This window comes from Falco peregrinus, chromosome 5, assembly GCF_023634155.1.
Source record: "Falco peregrinus isolate bFalPer1 chromosome 5, bFalPer1.pri, whole genome shotgun sequence".
Lineage (NCBI taxonomy): Eukaryota > Metazoa > Chordata > Aves > Falconiformes > Falconidae > Falco > Falco peregrinus.
The window spans coordinates 68,897,597-68,917,109 of NC_073725.1; the positions used below are offsets into that span (position 1 = coordinate 68,897,597).

The window sequence follows — 19,513 nt, forward strand, 5'->3', positions numbered from 1 at the left end:
GTAAGCACATTACAATAAAAAAAAAAAGGGGGAAAGGGGTTTTAGAGCTAAGAGGAACATCTCATCTATTTCCATCCCAACATTAAGTGCTATAATGTACATTAAGTATTTTTCTCAGACCTGACAATGATCATGAGTACCAAAGATGTCTCTGCTTTTACATACAGTTGTGACATTTGTTCTCCATCCATTTAAAATTTCACATTTTAGTTTGCAAACAAATGTCATTACTCCAAATTGGACGCAACAAAAATCCAGGTCAAACAAATCAGTTGGCAAAACAATCAAAGCTTCATCTCACAAATTCACATTTACATCAGCATCAGTAATTTGATTAAAATTCTTCCTCTAAACTAGTTATTCTGCTCAGCTCTAACACAAAAAGTTAAGTTTCAACATTATCTGGTTACAAAGTAAGATCAAACTGCTAACTGACTAGTTTTAGAAAAACAGCAATTATTTTTTAAAATAAGGATTATGTAAGACTATGTCTCACCACCAGAAAAATCATGCATAGAAGAAGCCTTAAAAACATATCCAATTTCAGATTTTGATTAAAAACTAGTCTTCTGGGGAGAAAAATGAGACTGTTATTATCTATGAAACATAAGCATAACACACTACATAGAACTTTTTTGAATATTGAAATTGCTAGAAACTGCATTTCTAACTCAAAAAACCCCCTTACATTTCTCAAAAGTGAAGGTACGGTCACATAAAACCACCAATTATCTATTTTAAAAACACTGACACTGCTTCAGTATTACTCAGTAACTCCTGCTACAAATTTCAGGGAACTCTGAGAACAAGCCAACAGACCCTTTGAGTGGACCAAATCCTTCCCTAATAAACTACATGAAGTCCTGTGAATAAATTACGTTTAATACCATACCATCCATCCCTGGAAACCTGAGCACAAATATAGAGAAGAATACCAGTAACTTATGTCATTAAAGGACAGAATCAAGGAACAGAAGACTCAATTGTTCTTAATTTCCTGCAGAAAACCAGTATTACCAAAACCTGGCTCAAGCAAGTAATGTTAGCTGTAGTTTTGTGATTGCAAAACATTCAGCGACAGTGCCAAAATTAAGCCAAGCCCTTCCCCAAAAGGAAAACCAGACTTCAGAAAACAGATTAGCAAGGTTCCATTTCATGAGTAAAAGTTGCTAGAAAACTCAAGGGGGATGGGGTGGAGATCCTCCCTAACTGCCCTGTACCTTTGCTGCTTCTTTTTGGAGTTTTCTTCATGACATTTTCTGAAACCACTGGAATTTCATCAGGATTCCCCCCTTCCTCCTCAATAGCCTATTAAGGGGAAAAGACAAAGACAGATATCACGACAGACGTAAAAATTCCATTTGTGCATTTCTGCTGAGTTCAAAAGCTGGACACCAGAGGCAGAAAAATACCCAAACAAGAATCCAGCGCTTTGAATTAGCAGCAGCTTGGATATGCAAACCAAAGACCATCAGATCAAAGCAAGAAGTACACAGGAATCAGTAACATGTTGGTGTAAAGTTTCTGGAAAGCTGTCAGCGGTATAACCTATAAACAAAATAAGTCAGTCCTGCAGCGTTTGCAGCAGTGCAGAGATACCCGGAGGCATTGCAACAGAGTCTTTGCAACAACAAATATTGCAACAACAAATTTGGCTCCAGGAGACAGCAAGCATCAGTTCAGTGAAGGCGGTCCACATGCTAGACTAACATACCAAACATTCTGATGAGGCTACGCTGTACAGGCTGCGAGCTAGAAAGCCGAGGTGGGGGTGGGGAAGAGTAGGCAGGGAAAAACCTGGTAGACAGCGTACAGAACTGTAAATCCAGGAGCTCAATGCAGGGCGGAAAACCCAGCGATGCATGAGGCCAGAAACACTGGGGCCGAGCGCCACGGCTACCTCGCTGTGCTCTGCGGCGCTGGGGAACCGGAGGGGGGGGGCTCGCTGAGGGGAGGGCAACGCCAGACGGGCGCGTACCCCCCCCCCCCGCTACCACATGAGACCGGTGGTCTCATCTGGGACAGCCCGGCAGGGGCCACACTCCCGGCGCACACAGGGCCCCGCAGGCTCCCCGCCGCCCCGCTCCCTCCGCTCCGAGGCCGTTTGGCGCCATTTTCCTCAGCGGCGCCCGGCGGGCTGGGGCCGCGCAGGCGCCTGCGACTCCCACCCCGCCCCGGCGCGTCCCCCCGCTCACCTTCCTCAGGCGCTCCGTCAGAACGCTCTTGTTGCCGCCGCTGTCCAAATTGCGGCGCTTCAGTTCAGCCCGCAGGTCGATTACGCGCAGCTCGCTCAGCCGCCGCCGACTCTCGGACTCGGCACCGGAGACTCCAGAGCCGCCCAGGGACGCGGGTTCTCCGTGCCCGGCCGCTGACTGACTCTCCGCCATGGGGGCCGTCGTTTCGACTCGCACGCAGGGAGCAAGGCGGGATCAAAACAACGGCGAAAAGCCACAGTTGCGGCACAAAATGGTGGCAAAACCGAGACGCGCTGAAGAGAAAGGGGGAGGGGAGGGAAGGGACCGCAGCCCGCACGCGCGGCTGACAGGAGCCGGCGGACCGCGCGCGTGCGCGGAGGGAGCTGCCGCCGCTCTGGCGCAGGCGGTGACAGGCGCGCGCGCGCAGCAGCGCCGGCCCCGCCCCCAGCGCCGCAGTGCGCAGCCGCGCTCCGGGGCCGCATGCGCCGGGGCGCGCGGGCCGCCCTTCGGCCGAGTCGCCGCCGCCTGCGCCTGCGCACAAGCCGCCGCCGTCGCGTTCCGCCAGGCCACGCCCCCCCCCGCCCCCGGCCGGCCGGCGCCCTTCGCTCCGAGCCTGCGCGGAGCGCGCTCCCTCCCCCTCCCCTCGGCGCGTCCTGGCCTCCCCACCATTTTGTGCCGTGATCGCAAGGTTAGCTGCTTGATTGTGCCATATTCTTCCGTGCGTTCGGGCTCGAGGCGGAATACCGAAGGAGCCTTGATGGCGGAGAGTCAGTCAGCGGCCGGGCTGGGGGACTTCACATCCCTTGGTGGGGCCGCGGCTCTCGGCTCGGAACCCGAAACGCGGCGGCTGAGCGAGCTGCGAGTCATCGACCTGCGCGCCGAGCTCAAACGCCGTAACCTCGACAGCAGCGGCAACAAGAGCGTGCTGATGGAGCGGCTGAGGAAGGTGAGGTGCGAACCCGGCGGGAGAGGGGGCGGCGGAGGGGGAGGTGTCATCCGGGTCCTTTGTCCCCGGCCTGGGGCGCCCGGCGCATGCGCGCTCGGGGCCTGGCCCGGCGCCCCGGGCTGCCGCGCCGAGGGGCCCTGAGGGGAGCGGGGGTGGCGGGCGGCGGTGCCGGCCCCGAGCAGCCGCGGGGTGACCTGTAACGCCACCGTACCCCTCTCCTGGGCCCGCTGTCGAGCCGTTGCCCTTGCGGGGGCCGCCGGCAGCCCCGCCGCTGTGCCGCTTCTTGCTAGCGCTCCGAAGACCCAGCGTGGACCGGCTGCGGCCTGCGGGCCCCGCCCGCCCCTCGGCCTGCCTCCGGCCCGCTCCGCTCCGCGGGGCCCGGCCCTTCCCTCGCTCCTCGGCCCTGCCGCACGCGGCCTTCCCCGCTCCCCTCTCCCATTCCCCCAGCGCACCCGCGCTCCCTATCCCCCGCTTTCTCTTGCTTTCTCTTCACATGCGCCACCTGACTCCCTCTCTCCGGAATTTATTTTCACAGACTTGTACAAGGCCAGAACAGCATAGTCGATCCTGGCCCTTTTATGGGTTCTAATAAACTTGCACTTTGAGAAAAAAAATCCTGTCAGATGTGCTGGAGTTCCTGTAGCAGTCACTCCGCTTTATACCATTGAAGTGCTTATCTGCCAACAGGGAGCCTTGTTTACAGATGAGGGCGACTTTGCTCCTCAACCATAGCTTGATTTGGCTGTGGGTTGTGTTACACCACCTTAATGTTCAGCCTTTCTAAGGGCTGATACGGCTGCCTGGCTGTATGACCTGAGCTAGGGTGAGACACTGATGTTTCCATCTAACAAATCCTTAAAAATACTGTCGTGGTTTAACCCTAGTAGGCGGCTATGCACTACATGGCTGCTCACTCGTTCCCCAGCAGGATGGGGAGGAGAATTTGAAGGGTAGAAGTGAGAGAAAACTCATCGATTGTGATAAAGACAGTTTAATAATTTTAAAAAATGGAAGGAAAAAAAAAAACCAACCCAGAGGAGAAAGAGGAAAAGCAAGTGATATAAAAGAAAACGCTCACCAATTCTGAGCCATTCCCCAAGTAATGGCAGTCTCACTAAACACCCACACTGGTTTTATTGGTGAGCACAACATTATATGGTATGGAATATCCCTTCGGTCAGTTGGGGTCAGCTGTCCCAGCTGTGTACCCTCCCAGCTTGTTGTACACACCTAGCCTGCTCGCTGGCAGGGCAGCGTGAGAAGGAGAAAAGGCCTTGATGCTGTGCAAGCACTGGTCAGCAGTAACTGGCGCATCCATGTGTTATCAACAGTTCTCTGAACAAATCCAAAACATAACTCCATACAAGCTACTGTGAAGAAATTTATATCTCATCCAAAGCAAGTACAAATGCACATGAATGAGCAATACAAGAGGTGTCATACTGCTGTCTCCGATAGGCCATTGAGGACGAAGGAGGAGATCCTGATGAAATCCCTGTGGCTTCAGAACTGACCAACAAGAGAATGCCAAAAAGAACTAGCAAAGGTATGGAACCTGAACAATTACAGTATCTCTGTTTCAGTGTAGCTAGAAGTGCACATACAATGTTGATTTCTTTGTTTCATTAGTTTAACTTGGGGGGAAATGCTTTCTCTTTCTCCCTTATGGAAAACAGTAAAACTCTGTTGCATTAGTGAGCAATGACAGGTTTTAAATGATAATATGATGCCTACCAATGCTTCTGTTAGCAGCAAATCTTGAAATCTGTTGATGAGACCATAAGTTGCAGGTGTTTCTGTACTTGTGACTGTGAGTAGAATTGTGTCAGGTACAAAGCAAGCAGCTGCAGCATAAGCTCCTGTGGAAAGCTCTGCTAAGGTATATTAAGGTGTCTCCACAACACCCTGGGTTGTAATTTCCTTGCCATAACTATATATGTTTTCCTTTTTTCATAGAAGCCCTTGAACCTCCATCACCATTGGGATATGTTTTTACATGTGAGAAATTACAGTGGGAATAATTAGAGCTATTGTTGCACAAATAACAAATGCATATTACTTTTGTTACTGTCATATTTCAGTCTGTAACCACGTTGTTTTTAAAATAAACTGTTCCAAAATAGCTCGTTAGTGATTTAAGTATATTTTGCTTCAAAAACTTTAAATACTGTGCAGGACATGGTATGTGTGGTTTATTTGAATTGCTCATAACCAATTCTTTAAAGATACTGTCTGAAACTTACATTTTTAAGCTGTTTCCTTTAAGATAATAGGGTAGAAACAGAAAGAGCAGTTGTTTTTGGGTAGTGATACAAGTTTGATGGTGACAGGTGTGCCTAAGCATGTCCAAGATCTTCAAACTGAAGACTGATTCTAAATCAGTTTAATTATTTAAATGGTAGAAGGGAGGCTTTTTGTAACAGTGATAGGGTATTTCTTTTAACTGGAACACCTTCCTGGACAGTGTTGTCTTTCTAGGTATTGAAGTGTTGTAGAATGAGAGGACTGTAGCTGCTGAAAAATGTAGCTGTGCTACTACTAGTTCATGCTCACACTGTTCGCTTGTATGGAGTGGGAAGTCATCCTTCATTATACCCAGACAGACCTGGACTTCTGAATCCAGGGTCTCCATGATTATTTGTTGAAACGGACTCAATGTTGAATAGATAATTCAGCAAAGACTATACGTTATGAAATTTAGTGCTATATCTTACTTAAGTTATACTGTTGTTAGGAAGAAAACCAGAAGAAGAAGGTGTTGAAGACAACGGACTAGAAGAAAACTCTAGGGATGGGCAGGTAAGTGAAATCATGATTGCTGATAATTACTGAGAATATGCATCACTTAACCCACAATAAATGCACGTCTACCCTTTGTCTTTCTGTAGGAGGATATCGAAGCAAGTCTGGATACCTTGCAAGATATTGACATGATGGATATTAGTGTGTTAGATGAAGCTGAAATAGATAACGGCAGTGCTGTAGACTGTGGAGAAGACTATAGTCCTGATAATATTCTTGATTCTCTGTCTGATAATAAAGATAATGTTGAAGCAGAAATGAAAGAACTTCCAGATCAGCTAACAGAAAACGAGGTAAGTGAGTAAAGGTCTCTGAATTTTCAGAAGGTATTAGTAAGCAGAACATGCACAAGTTATTTCAGTGTAATAGAATATAGGGACATGAAGGTGATATGGGTTCTATTTCACATTAACAGCTCTCATGTCCTGCTCTCTTAAGTGTTGAATATTCTTGGACCTAGCAGAGGCTTGAAATATTCACAGTAGACTGCCTTCTTTACCTTGCAGTTACATCTTTGCTTGTAGTGGAAGAAACTTGGAATTGAAAGTAATTCATTAGTTTTGGTGTTCCCTCTTACCTTTAATGTGTTTAAGTGTATATATGCATACACCCAGCCGTCTAGGTATTTATATATATATGGAGAGAGAGAGAAATACGTTTTCAGCTCACGGATAATTTGGAAATCTTTTCTGCAGAAATAATGCTCTGGTTTAAAGAATTTCTCTTGTACAGTTTTCTCAAAAGATTAATAAAATAAGAAGATCTTAATGTATTTTGTATTGCCCTGTTCTGACATTGCCAGGTTTTTTACTTCGTTTTGAGAGCAGCTTGCAATGTCTTTTACAGACAGCACAGTCTCCTGCTGCTGAATGAACAGTATATATTCTATATGTTACATTCACTGCCCAAATATTACACTTCCTTGGATCCTTGTGGGTTTTTTTTTTCATTTTAGGCTGTTCACTCCGAAAATGGAACATACTGTCCTTCCATGCCTCCTTATGGTTTTTTGTTTGTTTGTTTGTTTATTTTAGGCCTGTGTTGTCTGTCTGAACTTTTTTATCATTTACCTTCTGAAAAGAGGGTCATTGCAACAACATCCAGTTAACCTGAAACACGATTTTGTGGTGCTCTGTAAATTAGTGCTGTTGTGAATCATGTAACCAGTGATCTTTGGTTGAGTCTTACCATCAGCTCTTGAGGAAGGAAGATTTTGGGGACATGTTTTGTTTTTGGAAGGGTAGAAACCTAAGTCAGTTGCCTTTCTAATTTCTTTTTTCAGTTAGAAACTAAAGTAGTAAAGAAATGGAAAAACGTGTTATGTACAGTAACCACAGAAATGTGAAATACATTTCCTCTCTAAATAAGAGTAGCTTTGAAATAGACAATGTTGTGTTGAAATTAAAATGAAAGGTAACTGGAGAAAGGTATTTAATTATCAAGAATATTCTAATGTTGCTCCTCATTCTTGGGTCACAATCAATTGAAATGTGTCAAATAAAAAAATACTTCTCATATTATTGCTAGGGAAAATGGAATACAGTTGTACTTCTCCGTAAGCTAATGTTACTTTTTGTAAGAAATGCTATAATTCCTTTTTTACTCTTTTAGGGAGATTATGATGAAATTGAAAACAGTTTAGATGCCTCTTCTTCAGATTTAATTGAAATGAAGGTAAATTGAAAATGTAGCTGTATTTCAGATCGTTATTATCAGTTTTCACTCTATGCTCATGCTACAAAAAAGAAAATGTGATAGTAATGTGAAATTGTAACAGAATCCAAGACAGACGTGATCTTGCTTGGAATACAGTCTGTCAAATGAGAACGTCCTGTGGTTTTTCCCTACTTTTCAGTCAGCTATCAAGACTTCCAATTTTGTGGCAAATTTCTCTTGCTGATTATATCAAGTAGTAGCTGGGTGTTTTTTACACTCTGCCATTGATGCAGTTCACAAAGATACTTTATTGGTCTCTTTAACATTCCAAGTTAGGTATGAGAATGCAGTTGCGGCTGATACTTTGATTTGGCTTTAATGTGCTAGAAAAGTTACCCGGTATAAAATACTGAGTTCCAGTGGCTGGTGAAAAAAAGTGTTTAACGTAGTAGGTGAATTTGTGTGGTTTTCAGTCTTGGGATTGGGCGGGGGGCTGCTGTTCTGTGTTATGAAATACATTTTATAAAATCCTCATTCTGTGTTTATTTTCCCAAACAGAAAATGGAGAAGCTGCACTTGGAGCCAGGTACTGTTAAAGAAAAACATATTCCTGTCTTTTCAACTAATACTTTTTAAACCATTAACTATTAAAAAAAGAAGCAAACAAACATAATTTGCATTATTTTTATGATGGACAATCCAGATCATGCAGGGTCATAGAGATTGGAAACCCAATCATATCCCCAGATCTGTGAAGTGATGCTTGTCATCTTTGAAATATTTTCAGTGAAATGAAATGGTTTAAAAACCTGTTAAGCTACATAAATGGATTTAGAGAAGTTAATCACAGTTTAAAAGCTAAAGATTCTACTTGTAAACAGATCTTGTGATATCGCACATACCTTAACTCTTACTAAGTAGAGAGCAGTAAAAGCAGTAAAAAGATATTGTAGGGCATTATAATGTAAAGATTAGTTACTGGATACAGAAGAAAGAAGAGAGTTTCTTCATGGGAATTTCATACAGATACTTTTCACTTTCTGGACTGCAAACACACTCATGCACCATCAGAAGATGCCCAGTTCTCATGTTGGACTGTCTGCTAAAAGAATTTCACAGAAATTTAAAAATTGAACCCTCAGTGCCTTGATACGTTCAGTTAAGCATCTCGGACTCTGGAAGCTAACTAGAGAAGAAACAGAGCTGAATGATTTCGTGAAGAATATCAAGGATCAGCCAGAAGGTTTTTGTTAAATCTGTGGGGGCATTTTTCTTCCCTGTTAACACTTTAGGGCTGATGTGGTAGTTTGTCAGAGAGCAGTTAGCGTAGTACTTTTAACACTGTGTACACTAGGGTTTTCCAATCTCTGTGTAGCTTAGAAGTTCTCTTGGTGTTAGTGTGGCAGCCATGCCAGTTCCACATTTGTGATTGCTGTATTTCCCTGGTGATTAAATCTTGTGCCATTCTATTCCTGTTAAATCCGTAGAAAATGAGAAAATACTCGACATTTTGGGGGAAACTTGTAAATCTGAGCTCCTTAACGAAGAAACTTCCGAAGCGGAGCGGCCACATGCACAGGAAGCAAGTAACGTGGTGCCAGGCAAGAGGCTAGCAGAGGAAGAGGACGCTCTTGCTGCCACTCAGTTGGAGGAAGATGCTTTAGATTTGGACAGCAAATCGGCACAAGCTATGGCAAGGAAGGAAGCAAAGCGTTTAGTTGTAGCAAAAGGGGAGACAAGTGAACAGACAATAGAGGAAGAGAACGCGGACTCTGAATGTTTAGTAGTAGAGACCCTAAGCGATCAGAGTAGCAAACGCTCCCAAGGCCTGGAAGCCTCTAGTGGGGAAACAGCGGAAAAAGGCCCAGGTCCCGAAGCCAAAGATAGCAAAGAAGATGCCAAGAAAACAGAAGAGAAAGCTAATTCTGAGGAATCCCCTGCCACTAAAGAGTCCTCAACCAGTGAGGGCGGTGATCAGAAAAAGAGGTTTGTTTTTTCTCCGTTATAGACCAGATGCTATCTTTTTTTCATTGGTCGTTAAGTGATGCGCATAAGCTGTTTCCTTCAATTGGCCACCGAGACTGATGAAATTGTAGCCTGTTCCTAAAGAGTCTGTTTTGTTTCTCCATGTGCAGGTATTTTTTTTTTTTTTTAAACACAGAGGGTTTGATTTCTTTCCTTCCTCAACCTTCAAAGGTTGTTTCCTTAAATTGCTCTTATTTGTAAACGTCTTCCTAATATGTCTGTTTAAGGATCTGACTGCATTATTTCTTGTCAGATTTCTTAAATCAAGTATACAAAGGTATGTTTTCATTTGCAACATATTTTCTGGTAGGTATTTAATTTTAGCATTTTTCATAATTTATAGTTAGTCACTTTTATTTCTGACTTGAATAATGTGGTGTTTTGTCTTTAGCCCTGTTGAGGAGGACAGAGATACAAAGATAATCTCAAAGGATGAGAAAGGTATGTTTCTTATAAAAAAAAAATAATGATTGCTTGGAGAAACTGGTTTTGTATTGGATGGGGAATTTCAGTAGAGAAGGGTTGGAATGTGTGCGGTTGTCAAATACCGTAAATTATTCACCTCTTTCTGGATATTTTTTTTTTAATCTAGGCCAAAAACTATTTTCTTTTTATGCATTTTTCTATAGGTTATCTGTGTCGTACCCTTTTGTTTGTATCTTGATCTTCAAAGGTAGACATTAATTCATGGCAAATATGTCCTTCATTGTGCTGAAGATGCTTACCAACAGCTGTTAGGGAGTCGAGAGCCTGTCGCAATTGTGTTTGCTTTACTAGACGCTTATGGGTCTTCATACTGTCTTCTGTTCGGAAATAATTTGGAATCTAGTATTCATGTATTTAAATGCCACCCAAAACTTACAGCATAACGTTGTCTTCAAGTTAGATTGATGTTATTAAATCTTTGTCCGTGCAGATCGTATTTACAGTGCAAATGTGTCATAAGCAAGATGAAAATTTGTTGTTCAACAGTGTCAAGTGCCTGCTCCTTCTTCTCATCCAGTTCTTCCTTTTTATACATCAAGCTGCTGAGTCTTTGCAGCTCACCCCACCTCTCTGTTCTCTCCTGTCTGACCAGCGCAGATTTTCAAACTGAATTTTAACATATATACTGCAGGCAGGTAGTTCAGCACTCTTAAGCATGCAAGTTCCAGCAGTTCCTATAATAGGCATGTAACTCATGATGACATCTGTCTACTGACTGAACAGGAAGAATTTGTTTGGTGTTAATTGGGTTTTACAACACAGACTGAGTTTGTTGTCAGCTACTTTTTCCAAGATCTGAGGTTATACCTGTTTGTGCAAGCTACTGGACCTCACAGTCAGCTCCATTAGGATTTACCTCTTGCTCACAGTCTGTAATCTCGTGTTCTCTTACTTCGGAATATTTAGTGCTTTGTGGATGCTGTCATTTAGCCAAGGACTTCAGCATGTGTTTTTTTGTGAACTGGGAAAACTCTTCTTGAGGTATGCATTTAAAACAGCCTTCAGGGACTTGGGTGTCTGCAAACTACCTTGCCCCTGCATACCTTTCTCCAAAGGATGTGCTGTGTTCCGTAACATTTGTTTATATCATTTTCTGGCTTAGAAAACAGCACTGGGGAGAGGTAGCTACTTGATCGTGTAACTCTGCATGCAGAGCAAAGCAGTTGAGCTGGAAGAAAGGTACAGAACTATGTACAAGTCAGTTCTGACTCATATATTGCTATTTCCACACCAGTATGAAAGGATTTTATTTAGGACGAGTTTTCTATTTTCCATGCGTTCATTATGAGACCTGTATTTAATAAGAGTGTAGAAAAAGAAATTTATGAGCTCATAAGTCTGGTGGACTTGTCAGTAGATTTACACATATCTGAAAGATGTCTTCAGTGGTGAGGGTTGGCTCCCAATATCCACATCGTTCTAGTTTCTAAGTTAGAGAAGATTTTACAGTTCCTGTCTGTCTTGGAAGTGCAGTGCCATTGCAGGAACACCTCTTTAAGTCTTATGGGAAGGCAAAACCTGGGTATGTTAAGACTAGTTGAAGTTTGTTTACAAAGGACATTAAGGTACTAAAAAATCATCAGTAAGAAGAAAGTGCTCATTTTTCTCTTTCTCCAGGATGGCAGCATAACTGCAGGTGGCAGTTTTAAAATGCTACAGGAAGCCTGTGGAGTAGAAGCATCAAAGTGTACAGCTCAGCTTTTTGAAACAACAAGAGAACGTATCTCCCATGTGTTTGCACACCTCTGTCCATGCAGTTCTTGAGGCTGGAAGATGGCAGGTGTAGAATTAGTCTCCTTTATACAAAAGGCCTCTTTTTTTTTGGTTTTGTTTTGTTTTTTAAAGAGATTGACACAGATGATTGCATACTTTCCTAGGGAACTTGTATAAATATTAACAACAGTGTTCTCAGTGCTAAGGTCACGGTTGAGACAAGGACAAAAATTATCAGGAAGTAAGAGATGGAAAGACACCCAAATAAAAGCATTTTAGAAAGGTTCCGGAAGAAACGTCTGCCCTCAGTGACAGCAGTTCTGAGAAATTCTGTATATCACAAAAAAAAAAAAAAAAAAAAAGGCAGATGATTTGCAATCAGGTAGCTGGACTGAAACCTGCTTCACTCCATTCACTGAAGCTGTGGAACTGAACACTACCAAGTCTGATAAAAGGACAGAAAAGGCATTTCAGAGGAGATTGGAAACAGTATCCTTCCCCAAGTGCTTCCTGCTGAAATGCAGACACTAAAACCTGGAGTTCAGTTCAAACACTTTTTAATCACTAGACATTGGGTTTTCAGACATTACAAGTACATAGCCATTTCTAAAATTACCTTTCTAGTTTAGATGCCAGATTGGATGGTGTTCTGTAGTTCTTGCATAGTTAAAGCAAGCTAGGTCTTCTCTGACTCCTGTAACTTGAAGTCACAGGCTTCATACCCCAACTGTGGAATGTCTGTAGGCAGAAAGAGAAGTTTTCTTGCTTTCTTTATGGTGCGTGTCTTTCCTTGAGAGGCACAGGGAATCTGCATCCCATCATCATTCCTTTGGAGTCAAGGGGGTAAGGAGGGCAAGGCATGAGCGTACGTGGGTACTAACGCCATTCCCACAACTCCGGCAGGTCTTGTCTTTTCCTGTAAGTGCAGAGTTACTGGGATCTATCCAGGCACATTCTAAGGAACCAGTTACTTTAGAGATGCTCTAGTCCAGTGTCTTGAAGAATGACATAATATACTTCAGTTGCATGTATCAAAGCTTGAAATTTAAAGTTTTTGGACTTGTAATACTACTTGCCTTCCGGAATGTGAATCATGGGGGAGAATGTTATGCGTTGCATTTCACTTGCTCTGTGATTTAAAAAGAAATAAAAGACTTGTGGAACTGCTCCTTTTTTAATGCAGAAGTAGTTGCTAAAATAATGAGGATTTTGGGTATGTTTTAGTTTTGTTTGTTTTCCTTATTAGGTCGCACTGCTAGCGGTTCTGGTAGAAACTTTTGGGTGAGTGGACTGGCTTCCACTACCAGAGCTACAGATTTGAAGAATCTGTTTAGCAAATATGGGAAGGTAAGGGGTTTTAAATTTTATTTTGGTTTGGTTTAATTTGAAATTGTCTTAATAAGACTTCTTAAGCTCCTGTCACAGAAAATACTAGTGAAAGGAATCAAATTATCAAAAATATTGTGGGATATCAAGGAGAAAATTGCCAAACACTGAACAGCTGCTTTTTTTATTCTGTTGCTCACTTCCAAACAGGTATAAAATTCCATTGACTGTCCTTTATTTGAAACAGTCAGTGACTGTTTACATATACTTCTGTCTCCTGGGCTGTAGTACAGTATTTTCACCCACTGGGAATTCACAGTCAACAGTGAATTTAGTGTTGTTTGTTAAATATTTCTTTAGGACTAAGTAAAACATAGGTTGTATGTTGAAACATAATTATTGGGGAATATCTTGAGAATTGCCATGGTACCTGAAGTTTTGTTTTTGTCTAGAGTTAGCAGTTGCTTTAAAAAGCACTTGTTCGGGTAGTTTTGGGTGGGTTTTTGTTTGGTTTGGTTTGCAGGGGGTGGGAGGTGGGTGGTGTGTCCTGCACTTGTTTTTAACGATAGATAAAATGGCAAGTTAAATCTCCCTGTCAGTTGGGAAATTGAAAGAGCTAGTTTAATAGAAGACTGATGTCAGAGACATCAGTAAGGATTTTTGTTAAACTTTTGAAGCCTATTTAAAGATGACTGTCAGCAGATTGTAGTAAAAGAAAACTGTATGTGCCAGCAATCTGCTATTGAATGTTTAACTAATGAAAATATTCCAGAATTTAAATGTGACTATACAAATAGGTACAAAAATGGATTAAGCATAGTACAGCTCTGAGTTTGTTTGAGAGTCATGAGACTAGTAAAATCTTTTTAACATTCCTTGTAACAATAGAAATGCAGTACTTTCCTTCCATTTATTTGTTCAGAATCCATCTAGTAACCTGGAATATAGATCACAGAGATGTACTGCAAAATTTTAAACGTAATTAAAAACTGTGTGACAGCCAACCTAGTATTTGCTTCTATTTAGATGCCATAGTAATGTTTAGTTGTTCAAAGAAAATAACAGTAATTTTATTTAAAGTATTAGCAGGTGTAAAGCTTCCTAGAAGTAGATGTACATCTGCAATAAATCAAATGCTCAAATATATGTTCTTTGTTCAGCTGTACTTTATGATATGACAACTCTGTGAAATAGCATTGATTTCTGTAATACAAAGGGAGCTGTATTGAATACGTGAGAGCATAAGTAAGCACCATTTATGAAAACGGGTGGTTTATGTGGTCTTTTCGAATTACACTTTTTGGGGAAACTTCCTGCTTCTTAAACAGGATTGTAGATAATGTTGTGGGTCTGCCTCTTGGCAGTGACATGAAAATATTTTTTGAGGGGTGATGTGACTTAGTGGAGCATTAGCATGGGTGGAAATTGGCTTACAAATTTTTATTAGGTTTTTGCTCCTTTATAATTAAGCAAAATGATGTGAAGTTAGCCTTTCTTTTTTTGTTGTTGTTTCTTTATTTTATTTTAAGGGCTTTCTTCAGAACAGAATTCAGTCTTTGGCTCCCATCTATTGATTCAGCTTTTGCAGCATTGCTTGGCAATAGAAGTATCATTAGCTCCAAGCAATGTTCCTTCCGTATTTGTTAATCTCTTAAAAACAGAAGTTTCCTGAATGATGATGGACAGGAATAAAACAGAGCAGAAATGGAGCTTATACTTCTTCCTGTTAAGTCGCAGGCAGTCGTTACACCGAGTGTAATACCTCTTTATTTTGGACTTTATTTTGGACAGGTGGTAGGTGCAAAAGTGGTCACCAATGCTCGCAGTCCTGGTGCTCGCTGTTACGGCTTTGTTACAATGTCTACAGCCGAGGAAGCGACAAAGTGTATTACTCACCTCCACAAAACAGAGTTACATGGAAAAATAATTTCTGTAGAAAAAGTGAGTAGTCATCCACAAAGATACCCCGTTACCATCAGATTGTACAAATGATCGAGACCACATTCTCAGCTGATGATGTGCAAAATAAATTTCAGGCAAAAAATGAACCAGCTGGGAAGAAGCCAAGTGATAAAAAAGAGAATGAAGCCAAGAAAGAAACAGTCAGTGAGAGGTACGGTTCTAAAAAATCTCTTATCCAAAGGTGTTTTGCTCTTCGCTCTATGCTGATTTGTCAGGAAAAACAAAGTAACAGTAAGAATTTCTGTGACAGATATTCAAAAAGAGTGACATGCATTTTTCCATCTTTTACTACAAGATCTATTGATATTCAGTGTGTAACTTAACTCATTTCTGTTATTAGCTCCAAGGCAGGCACTGGAAAGCTGCATTTTCAAGCATACCTTTTAACTTAGCTATTTTTGAGGTTTAGTAAAGATTCCAGTGCTTTCATGTCATAAATCTATAGGAAAGGCCATTTTAAGAATTTTGATCAGTATGTCACTGTTTCTCCATTAAATTTTTCTCTCATTGGAATAGGGCTTTCTCAGGTGCTGGTGGTCATGGACAGTTAAAGATCAGTTGTCCAAGATCCTGTTTCTAGAACATGTTCCTCTTCAGCGCTATACTTTTTCACTCTAGCATTACTAAAAGTACCTGGAAAAGACACTAGGAGTATGAATAAGACAGTATGTCCTTTGCTTTAATTATCTTCTTGAGCCAGAACTCCTATTAAATGCTATTTGCTGAGAAGTTTTTTGCCTTTATTTCACCTAGTTGAGCGAGAAGAGTGGTTCACATTGGCACTTCATAATTGTCATGTTGTGTAAGAAACTTTGTCGATGTTGAGCGCATGGGGGGGTGAATTTTTTCTTTCGCCTCAAGTTCAGATATCTGAATCATGGCCAAGTTTTTATGACAACTGCACGGCATGGACTGATTGCCATGTTATGGCATAGGAAGTTGTAGAAGAAAATCTTACGAAATCTATTTATGACTGTCTTACCACATCAGAATTCTACTTCGTTACTGTGTTGCTAGCAGTCTCCTTTAGTTTTCTTTTCTCTTACTCTGTATTAGTCTAATCTATGTCATTATCTATATATAGACCTGGCAGTGTTAAAAGAGATGAGAAATCTGACCAAAAAGATGATCCTAAAAAGACAGAAGACAAAGATGAAAAGGAAAAAAAAGATAAAGATGAACTGAAGTCTGGTTCATCAGATCAACCTAAAACTATAAAGTCAGGTAATTTGGCTATTCTTTTTTTCAGTTAAAGATATGAAGTATGAATAATTAATTACAGCGTTCTAGAATTATTTCCAGTTCTTAGCTGGAAATCCAGAAAGTATAAAGAGGTGGGAGGGAGAGTGATGTTGTGTCATCCTTAACAGAAGCACCTGGAATAGGTTTAGTGAAAATAAGATTTTTTGAAGAGAGGGTTAAATGCCCATATTCACATTTTAGAAACGTAAGTTGTGGCATGGTGATGCATGGTGTCGGTTATGTAGTTTGATTGTTTTTTTTCCATCTCTCTTTCCCCTCAATCTGTGATTTATTTAGGAAGTAAAGGAACAGAAAGAACAGTAGTAATGGATAAATCCAAAGGAGAACCTGTTATTAGTGTGAAAACATCAACTACGTCGAAAGACAGAGTAAGTAATGTTTCTGCATGGGAGGCATGTCAGTTGTCCTTAGAAACAAATAGGGGATTCTGCCAAGCTATATGTAGCCCACCAGTCGGTCCAGTTAGAGTTTCTATAATGTGGATGTAGATCTAAATTATTAAAATGCCTTTCATATGACTGATACCATATTCAGCAATTAAATCCTGCCAAACAAATGCAGGACGCTAAGTATTACCGTGTTAATACATGGTGTATCTGTAATGTTAAAAAAGAAGAGTATTTTTGAAAAATTCAGGGACCAAGCTTTGAGACATAATGTGTATGAATGGAAATGTTGCTTTGAGTATTGTTTGTGATAGTTCTTGTTTTATAAATGTGCTCCATTAAGTTTCTCTACTTCAATATTAAATACAGAGCATTAAGAGCCAGGATCGCAAATCGGAGAGCAGAGAGAGACAAGGCATTGTGCCATTTGACAAAATTAAAGCCCAGCGAAAAATGAGGGAGGCAGAGCAGCGCCGGTAAGAGCAACAGTGAATTTTTTTTGGGAAAAAAATAATAATAAATTTTCTAGAATGAATATAACTTTATTAAAATCAATATAGAAATAAAAGGGGGGTTAATTTGTCTTTGTACTTGTAATTTGTTACACATTTGTGGGTCACATATCTTTTGAATGGGGAAAGCTCCAATTACTGACTTCTAGAACTAAGCTTGAAATTGTGTTTGGGGGGGAAAATGTTGCAGTTTGGTTTTTGTTCTTGTTCCATTTTGTAGATTTTATGGTTTAGATTGATTGAAGTGTGCTGCTTTCCTTAGCTAAGTATTACCGTAGAGGTGAAATGATGATTCTAAACTTGCCACACACAAATATACAGGGAAAGATCAGGAGAAAAGTTTCTTTCTCAGAATGAGATCTTGTCTTGTCATAGCATTCAAAGTCACCATATTGTTTGAAATAAAACAAGATGATTATTTCTGTATGTAAATACAATGTGTCTGTAGAGAAGGGGATTTTCCAGCAACCCAGCAAAGTTTCCACACTGTATCTTTTAAGAACCTAATTCAGGTATTGGGTAGGGGTTTATTTCTGTTTTCATGATGTTTAATACAGGATAAATGTGGTAGTAGCCATGCTTCAGATTCCTTGCTAAAACTCTGACCTGAATTCCACATTAAAACAATTTCCACACATTACAAAACTTCATTACTTGCTTAAAGTAAGTTGAATTGGACAGGGGGGAAATGTTTTCACGAGTCTTACTGGAGAGGAAGAAAGTTCCTCCCTCACAGGTAGATTTCTGAGCCTTAGTGGAGTTACATTATGCAGTATACCATTCTGGCTGCTTCAGAGTTGGATATTTTATTTGAGTAGAAGGAATGAGCCTGGGGCATTTGGATTCAAATTCTCCTGACCATACAGGATTATCTGCCCCCACAGGTGGGTTTTGTGAGAGTAATATGATCAGTCTCCCAAGCAGTTCATATGTATGCTGAGTGTCTTCCCTCCGTGCCCTCCCTGCCACTCCATCCTCAGGTATAATTTCAAGGAGATGCCACAAATTTGCAGTCACTGTGGCTTTAATTTTTAATACTTCTTCCTCTTTTTTTCTTTTTTTCTTTTTTTTTTTTTCCTTTTTACCTTCCTTTATTTGTTGAGGTATTAGATGTGTAACCTTCTGTTTCTGTTAAAATAGCACACGTGAGCGTCGGGAGAGGCAGCAGCACCTGCAGACTATCCGGGAACGAGAAGAAAGGGAGAGACTTGAGATTGCTCGTGAGAGACTAGAAATTGAAAGGCAGCGTCTTGAACGAGAACGGATGGAAAGAGAAAGACTGGAAAGAGAACGAATGCACATAGAGCACGAAAGGAGAAGAGAACAAGATCGCATTCAGCGAGAAAGAGAAGAGCTGCGACGCCAGCATGAGCAGCTGCGCTATGAACAAGAACGTCGGTCTGCCATGAGAAGACCATATGACATAGATGGCAGGTAAATACAGCAAATACCAATGATGCAAATGGAAAACATTGCTGCCAGGTTCTGTCTCACCAGCCTGTGCTATAAAAATCTATCCGTGTGTTCTCAGCTTCATTTAATCAGCAGCTGTTGATTGCATTGAGATGATCATGTTTAATACCCCCAGTCAAACTATCCTCTCTAAGGTTTTTCAGCTCCCTTCTGAACTTAATTACCTTTCTTCTGGTTTGGAAGGAAGGAACAATATCAAAAGTCATTATCTTGACTGAAATGAGTATGTTCGTTCTTTCAGGAGAGATGATCCGTACTGGCCAGAGGCAAAACGAATGGCAATGAATGATCGGTACCATTCAGATTTCAGTCGCCAGGATCGCTTCCATGATTTTGATCACAGGGATCGTGGCCGTTACCAAGACCATTCAATAGACAGGTTGGTGTCATACCTCCAGTGTGTTGCCTGAAATCAAAAGACAGGCCTGTATTTAATGTCACGTTTTGCTGCCTCTGCGGTGTGTTTGCTTTGCATTTTGTTTTTTTTAAGTGTGGCTTAGTGGCTGTGGACTTTTTCTTACATAACCGTGAAGAGATCTGCACTGTGCCATGAGTTCAGCCTTCTGCCAGGCCTTGTTCAGTGTTCTGCTTGCAATGCTGTTTCATACATTTGTAGGATTCAGAAAAAATTCTAAATAATATTGTAGGCTCCTAGCATCTTAACAAGAATATTCTGGTTTATACCTTAGGACTAACTTGAGTTTTCCAGGAATCTAGAATGTGTCATGGTTTCCATATGTTCCAGCTGTGTGCCCTTTATAATGTTGG

The 19,513-nt window shown here is 41.3% G+C and overlaps 3 protein-coding genes across 8 annotated transcripts in view; 1 reads left to right on the top strand and 2 right to left on the bottom strand.

Moving 5' to 3' along the window:
- SAFB (scaffold attachment factor B) overlaps positions 1-2,554 on the bottom strand; it is an 18,461-nt gene extending 15,907 nt beyond the window's left edge. For 3 of the 6 annotated variants that reach the window (XR_001227162.3, XM_027791510.2, XM_005240813.4), the window contains exons 1-2: positions 2,196-2,554; positions 1,221-1,308 (exon numbers count right to left, since the gene is read on the bottom strand). Coding sequence is in view for 5 of the 6 variants with exons in the window: in XM_027791510.2 (XP_027647311.2) it covers positions 1,221-1,308; positions 2,196-2,387 (280 nt within the window). In the remaining variant the exon portion in view is untranslated. Of the gene's footprint in view, positions 1-1,220; positions 1,309-1,714; positions 1,920-2,195 lie in introns of all 6 variants that reach the window. The other 3 variants (XM_027791511.2, XM_055805701.1, XM_027791513.2) reach the window with 3 other exon arrangements.
- Positions 2,442-19,513, top strand: part of LOC101922733 (scaffold attachment factor B1) — a 20,366-nt gene continuing 3,294 nt past the window's right edge. Inside the window, exons 1-16 of the mRNA XM_055805700.1 lie at positions 2,442-3,141; positions 4,600-4,687; positions 5,876-5,940; positions 6,030-6,236; positions 7,555-7,617; positions 8,158-8,185; positions 9,087-9,585; positions 10,016-10,065; positions 13,070-13,170; positions 14,941-15,090; positions 15,186-15,262; positions 16,196-16,335; positions 16,651-16,742; positions 17,130-17,236; positions 18,413-18,706; positions 18,987-19,124. Coding sequence (XP_055661675.1) covers positions 2,467-3,141; positions 4,600-4,687; positions 5,876-5,940; positions 6,030-6,236; positions 7,555-7,617; positions 8,158-8,185; positions 9,087-9,585; positions 10,016-10,065; positions 13,070-13,170; positions 14,941-15,090; positions 15,186-15,262; positions 16,196-16,335; positions 16,651-16,742; positions 17,130-17,236; positions 18,413-18,706; positions 18,987-19,124 — 2,774 coding nt within the window. The 5' untranslated portion in view covers positions 2,442-2,466. The remainder of the gene's footprint in view (positions 3,142-4,599; positions 4,688-5,875; positions 5,941-6,029; positions 6,237-7,554; positions 7,618-8,157; positions 8,186-9,086; positions 9,586-10,015; positions 10,066-13,069; positions 13,171-14,940; positions 15,091-15,185; positions 15,263-16,195; positions 16,336-16,650; positions 16,743-17,129; positions 17,237-18,412; positions 18,707-18,986; positions 19,125-19,513) is intronic.
- MICOS13 (mitochondrial contact site and cristae organizing system subunit 13) overlaps positions 12,616-19,513 on the bottom strand; it is a 22,824-nt gene continuing 15,926 nt past the window's right edge. The window contains exon 5 of the mRNA XM_055805702.1: positions 12,616-12,952. Within this exon, the coding sequence (XP_055661677.1) occupies positions 12,892-12,952 (61 nt within the window). The 3' untranslated portion in view covers positions 12,616-12,891. The remainder of the gene's footprint in view (positions 12,953-19,513) is intronic.